Source organism: Nicotiana tabacum, chromosome 11 (assembly GCF_000715075.1).
Source record: "Nicotiana tabacum cultivar K326 chromosome 11, ASM71507v2, whole genome shotgun sequence".
NCBI lineage: Eukaryota > Viridiplantae > Streptophyta > Magnoliopsida > Solanales > Solanaceae > Nicotiana > Nicotiana tabacum.
Genome location: NC_134090.1, coordinates 149,817,745 through 149,824,339, shown reverse-complemented (window position 1 = coordinate 149,824,339; position 6,595 = coordinate 149,817,745). Strand labels below are relative to the sequence as shown.

Sequence of the window (6,595 nt, the reverse complement as noted above, 5' to 3'; positions counted from 1 at the left end):
AAATCACCTAACGAAGCTGAAAAATACATAAAATTTCAAATCTGAAATTATATACTAACAAGTCAAAACTTGGTCAAACCTTTCAAATTTTAAGCCTCAAACTGAGAACTGTTCTTCCAAATCCATTTCGATTACCCTGAAAACCAAAACCGGCGATCTAGATAAGTCATAATACATCACACGAGGCTAGTAATGCCCAAGAACTAGCGAGAAAAATGCAAAAGCTCAAAATGACTGGTCGCGTCGTTACAAAATAGGAACTCAATCATATCAAGAACAACTTGATACTCGATGAATATAAGGACCTAAGACCCCTAAAAGGCCAACTTTCCACAAATAATTCTGAGCACGCACTCGTCACCTTGCGTACGCGAAATACTATCAACATAGAAGACTCAAATCCTAAGGGGAACACCCCCACAAAAGGTTAGGCAAGATACTTACCTCAAAGAAGACAAACCGATACTCAAAAATATACTTCTCTGGTGAAATGACTTCCGGACGGCTCAAATTTGACAAAACAAACTTCAAAGCACAAATAAAACTCATAAGAAACTATACCAGATCATAAAGACTCAATCTTTATCAAAATATAAAAATCGACCCCAAAAACCGACCCCCTAGCCCGCACCTCGGAACCCGGAAAATTTTACAAAACCCGAATGCCTATTCTGATAAGAGTTCAACCATACCAAAATTATCAAATTCCAACACCATTTCGTCCATCAAATCATGATTTTTCATTTTGGAAATTTTCTTCAAAAACCACCATTTTCCTCAATTCAAAACACAAATTAAATGATAAAAATAAAGATAAAATCATGGGATGTATTAAATTCTAGGTGAAGAACAGTTACCCAATTGATTTTCTTGAATAACCCCCAAAGAATCGCTCAAACCTGAGCTCTACAAGTCAAGATATGATAAAATAGCCTAACCCTAGATTTGAAGATCTTATATTCTGCCAAGGTGTTTATGCATCGCGAACGCGGAAGAACAATCACATTCACAAAGAAGGAAAATGAAAGCTGCTCAGTTGTGCTTCGCGAACGCGACAACACATTTGCGAACGCGGAGAAGAAAAGTCTGATGGCCCAACGAGTTCCCTTCACAAATGCATGAAGTAGAACACGAACGTGAAGAGTGGAATGGCATAACATGCGACCGCGTGGCTTGAACGTGAATGCGATGAGGGAAAAGGATGGCTTCTGCGATCGTGGAATGAGGAATACGAACGCGAAGAATAAATATTCTCTACTCCAAAATTATTCATCACGAACGCGGAGGAGCAGACGCAAACGCGAAGGAGAAAACCAGATGACAAATATAAGCAGTCCAAAAATAGAATGAAATGGCTCGTAGCCCATCCGAAACACACCGGAGGCCCCCAGGATCCCATCTAAACAGACAAACAAGTTCCATAACCTAATACGGACTCGCTCGAGGTCTCAAATCACATCAAACAATGCCAAAACTACGAATCACACTACGAATCAAATTTATGAATTTTCAAATCTTCCAACTTCTAACTCACAAAAGTCAACTATGGGTCAAATTTCTCCATCTTCCAAACTTCAACTTTTCCAACCTCCGTTGAAATGCTTTGAATTAACCTATGGACCTCCCAAATCCGGACGCGTGCCTATGTTTGGAACAACCATACGAAGCCGTAGAAGTCCTCCAAATCTCATTCTGGAGTCGTTTACACAAAAGTCAAATTCTGGTCAACTCATACTATTTAAACTTCCAAAACTGAAATTTCTCTTCCAATTTGACTTCGAATCATGGTAACAAAATTTGACCACACACACAAATCAATACACATAATATAACTACTCAAGACCTTCTGCCACTGAACGGAATTCAAATTCCCAAAATGACCAGACGGGTCGTTGCACCTGCCTTGCCATCCATTCAACCTTTTGACAATATTGGTGACCATGGAGTCAAAATGAGAGAGTTTCTTCCACCCCACATACAAAGAGAATCCTAGTTAATTGAACGGAAAGTTTTTCTCCATGAAACCTGTTACCTCTATCATTCTATTAATTCTTTGTGCTCTAGCTTTACGATATGTGAGGAAGAAACTTTTATCATTGTTCACTTTTTACCCTGAAGCTTTTTCATAGTTGCGAATTTGTTTCATAATCAGCCTCACTGACTTGTTATTCCCTCCACTGAAGATCACTATATCATCTACATATTCTAAATAGTTAATTTTAGGGGCCCTTTGTTGCATGTAGAAAGGTGTGAAATCTGGATCAGAGTGAATCTGGTTAAGGGAGCTGGAAAGGACTTCAGCTGCTATTATGAATAGAGATGGGAAGAGAGGGTCCCCTTGTTTAAGTCCCTGAGATGAGGTTAAAAAGCCACTCCTGGTGCCATTGATGACTATTGAGTACCATACGACTGAGATTAGTCTCCAGATAATATCAGTCCATACCTATGCAAAGCCAAACTTTCTCATGACTACAGCCAAGAAAGACCAAGACAATCAATCATATGCTTTGTCCATATCTAGCTTAGTAACAATATTACCCCTCTATTATCTTTGCTTTTACCTTGAATGATCTCTTGAGCCAGCATCATGTTTCCAGTAATGAGCGTACCCTTCACAAAACTACTTTGATTATTAGAAATTAAGTTGGGTAAGAAGGTGTTGAGTCTACTAGCCAGTATTTTAGAAATGATCTTGGTGGTAAATTAGTCAAACTTATTGGTCTCAGTTTAGAGAAGTTGGATGGAGACTCAACCTTAGGAACAAGGACTAAGCAAGAGTGGGAGTAGAACTTGGTCAAATTTCTTCCATTAAAGAATGCCTGCACAAAAGCCATAATATCCTCTTTGATAACCTCCCAACAAGTCTGATAGAATACCCCATTGAAACCGTCTAGACTAGATGCACTTTGTGCACTGAGGTTGAAAACCACTTCTTTAACCTCATGGATGTCTGGAATATATGCCAAATAATCATTATCATCAGTTGAGATACAACTAGGAATGCAATACATCAAGGAGATATTCATGATAGGTGCCTCTAAGTCGAACAATCTTTCAAAGCATTTCACAGCCGCCTTGGCTATCTTTTCATCACCTTGAACCCATCGGTTCCTGTGATTTTTAATTCTTTATAAACAAAACCTTCTTCTTCTATTTCTAGGTACACTATGGAAATAGCTACTGTTATAATCCCATTCCTAAAAGCACTTGATCTGAGACTTTTCTCTTAGGAGGTTCTCTTGTACATATAGCCACTTTATATACTCTACATGAGCTTTGTTAAGTTCCTCTCTGCTATCTTCAGTGTTTTGATAGAGGTCCAATTCTTCTAGTTGTTGTACTTTAGCTTCCCAATTGTTGAATTGTTCATAAATATCCCCAATCTTTTCCCTCGACCCTTTACTCAGATATCTGTTTAAGTTTGAAGTTTGCTTTTCAGTCTCCACATGTCATTACTAAATACCTGCTTGTTCTATGAATTCTGAACCACCTCCTAAAAGTTTTGTTGATGTACCCAGAAGTTGAGGAACCTGAAGTATTTAATAGTATCATGTTGATCATTGTGACACTTCATGAGGAGGGGTCTATGGTCTCACCCGGTTCTCACTAAGTGTCTAACATAATTATGTTGAAACTTCTGAGTCCATTGATCGTTGACTAAGATCCTGTCGAGCCTTTTCCATATTCTCTTTCTTGGCCTTCTATTATTACTCCAAGTGTATCTAGCTCCCACATAGCCTACATCAATAAGACCACAAGCTTCCATTGTAGTGACGAAATCAAAGCTTTTGTAGGCTCTGTGAGGTCTACCACCCAACTTTCTTCTTGGTCCATTATCACATTAAAATCACCTCCAATGCACCATGGACCACTAACATCACTGCTAATGTTTTCCAAACTCTCCCATAGATCTTTCCTCTCTTTGGCAGAGCACTTTGCATAAATAACTGTGACATAAACATCTTCATTCATATCATTCCCCTTTATGCATAAAGTAATCTATTGTTCTTGGCTGGTAGCTACCTGAAAGATAATTCCAAAATCACCAAATTTGCCATTGTCATTTTCTAGGAAGTGTTGAAATCCCAAGAACCTTTTATATCCTTGTATTTAGTTGTTGTCTATGAAATGTTCAAAGATAACAACAAAATCACTTTTGTTAATGTTGACGAGATTTTTCAATCTGTGGATGGCCTTCTTAGACCTCACACCCTAAGGTTCCAAAATATTTCACTAATCATGGAACTTTTGGGTATCTTATCTTTTTTTTCCTTCCCTATGAGAGAAGGTGTATGTTGTTCTCTGGTTTTCTTGCCTTTGTTTTTCTCTCTGCTTCATCCTCTTCCATTTGTTGACCATGTGTCTTCTTCTTTTTCCATTTCCTCTTATGGGTTCTCAGAGTTGTCTCTTTTTGAGCCATTCTTTGAATCTAAGGATGTTGAGTTTATTTTTTTGTTGGCCTACACTCTCTTCTGACTTGTTTGTAGTTCCTTCTCTAGCTTTCTAATCACTGAATAAGTCCACGACCGATTCAATTGGAAGTTGGTTTCTCACCTTTGTGTCTGTACTGCTGGACTAGTAGTGAGAACATTCTTGATATATTTTCCTTTTCTTAAGCCTATCTTCTTCATTTTGCTCTCATCTATCATACATTTCATCTTGCTCATTTTCGTGTCTTGTGGGTTTTGAATTGTCACTATTCTCTCCTGATTCTGTAATTTCCTTTTTGTTCGTTGACATGTTGTTGCCTTTGCCTTTCTCCTAGGATAGAATAGTAGATTGTTGCTTAGTATGTGTCACGACCCTAAAACCGAACCCGGTCGTGATGGCGCCTCTCGTGAAGACATGGCCAACCGACACATTCCCAATTCATTTTTAAGCAATTAAGTAATAAAACTAAGTCTTAATCATAATCATAAATCCCAAAATAAGATAAATAATACAGTTTGTGGAAAAAGACATAGCCCGACATCGGGGTGTCACTAGTCATGACCATCTATAATAATACTACAAGTCTGAACGAGTCTACTCCACTATTACATAACTAAAATAGAAGGAAATAAGATAGAGGGATAACACTGGGCTGCGAATCGCCGTGTAGCTACTTAGTGAATCTCTAAAATCTGGTGGACAATTCTCAACCCTCGCAAGCAGGACCTGATGCGCCTGAATCTACACATGGGGCGCAGGGAGTAAAGTGAGTACTCCAACTTAGTGAGTAATAATAATAAATGCAGATTGAGTAATAAGAAACCACGTAAAGGCATATCAAGAGACTATAAAGAAGCAGTAAAGGCAGTAAAAGCAACGAAACAGTGAAAAATAGGTAAAATCACTTTAATTTAGTTAAAACTTCTTTGGAATGCCTTTTTAACAATTAAGCAAGTAAATGACATGCAATTAGGTAAGTAAACACATAAAGAACCTCCCCTCGGGCACAACACCAACAGAATCAGCCCCTCGGGTAACACATGGAACAATACCAGCCCCTCGGGCTATATCTTACATCACAATGGGTATCCGCGCTCACTGGGGGTAGACTCCTGGAGGGGCCTCTTACGGCTCAAGCGCAATATCAAGCCATCTCGTGGCATAATCACAAAGGCTCTCGGCCTCATATCAACAAGCCACCTCGTGGCGTATAAATTTTAGGCCCTCGGCCTCATAATCATAATCAGTGTTTCCTCACAACGTAGGCCCTTGCCCTTACTCAGTCAGAATCTCACAAGCCACTCGGGCAACAGTAAAACATGATGCTAAACATGATTGAGTTATGAAGAAAGTAGAATATAGCATGACTTAGTTCAAGTATAAAGTCAAAACACTGAGGAAAATATCAGTAAAAAATCCCTTAAGGGTTCAAATAGTTGGCACGAGGCCCAAGTATGGCATTCCGCCAAAAACATGATGATAGCAAACCGTTTTCAGTCAAATACGCGGTAAAATAATCATTCGGGATGGACTAAGTCATAATCCCCAACAGTGCACGACCCCACGCTCGTCATCTAGCGTGTGCATCACCTCAATATTGCACAATGATGTGCAAATCCGAGTTTCATACCCTCAGGACAATATTTACAATCATTACTCACCTCTACCCGGTCCAAATCTTTAGCTCGCGATGCCCTTGCCCTACGAAACGGCCTCTGAATGCTCCAAATCTAACCAAAATCAGTGCAAAACCATCAAAATATGCTAAGGGAACAAAGCTCACTCAAAAGAAATCAAATTACAACACAAATCCCGATATTGGCCAAACACCACCCCGGCCCACATCTCGAATTCCCATAGAAATTACATTAATGGGCTCCTTATCACTCCCCGATTTCATTCATATCAAAAACATCAAAATACAACCACAAACGACCCCTCAAATCCCAAATTTTATGTCTCCAAATACAAGCCCTAGTTCTTCAATATTAGGCTTAATTTCCACGATTAATTAGGTATAATTCACATTAGAATTGAGTATTAAGTCCATAAATCTTACCTCCAAGTGTTTCCCCTTGAATCCCTCTTCAAAAAGCTCCAAAATCGCCCAAAAATGGTGGAAGTTAACCCCAAAATCGCGGACAAGATGACTATTTAAACATTC

General features: G+C 39.0%; 1 protein-coding gene across 1 annotated transcript; it reads right to left on the bottom strand.

The window, feature by feature from the left end:
• Nucleotides 1-2,639: 2,639 nt before the first annotated feature.
• On the bottom strand, nucleotides 2,640-4,420 carry LOC142166058 (uncharacterized). The gene is made up of 5 exons (XM_075224470.1): nucleotides 4,316-4,420; nucleotides 3,852-3,981; nucleotides 3,597-3,738; nucleotides 3,208-3,411; nucleotides 2,640-3,111 (listed from the first exon to the last, which is right to left on the bottom strand). The coding sequence occupies exons 1-5, from the start codon at nucleotides 4,418-4,420 to the stop codon at nucleotides 2,640-2,642; spliced, it is 1,053 nt and encodes a 350-aa protein (XP_075080571.1).
• Between the last annotated feature and the right edge of the window lie 2,175 nt (nucleotides 4,421-6,595).

Bases quoted from the DNA above. Each gene is read 5' to 3' on its own strand.
- LOC142166058 (XM_075224470.1), bottom strand. From the start codon at position 4,420: ATGGCTCAAAAAGAGACAACTCTGAGAACCCATAAGAGGAAATGGAAA. The intron at 3,412-3,596 runs GTGAGACCATAG...AAACTTAAACAG, and splicing joins AGACACTTAGTGAGAACCGG to ATATCTGAGTAAAGGGTCGA. The intron at 3,112-3,207 runs GTGCTTTTAGGA...TAAAAATCACAG, and splicing joins AGAGAAAAGTCTCAGATCAA to GAACCGATGGGTTCAAGGTG.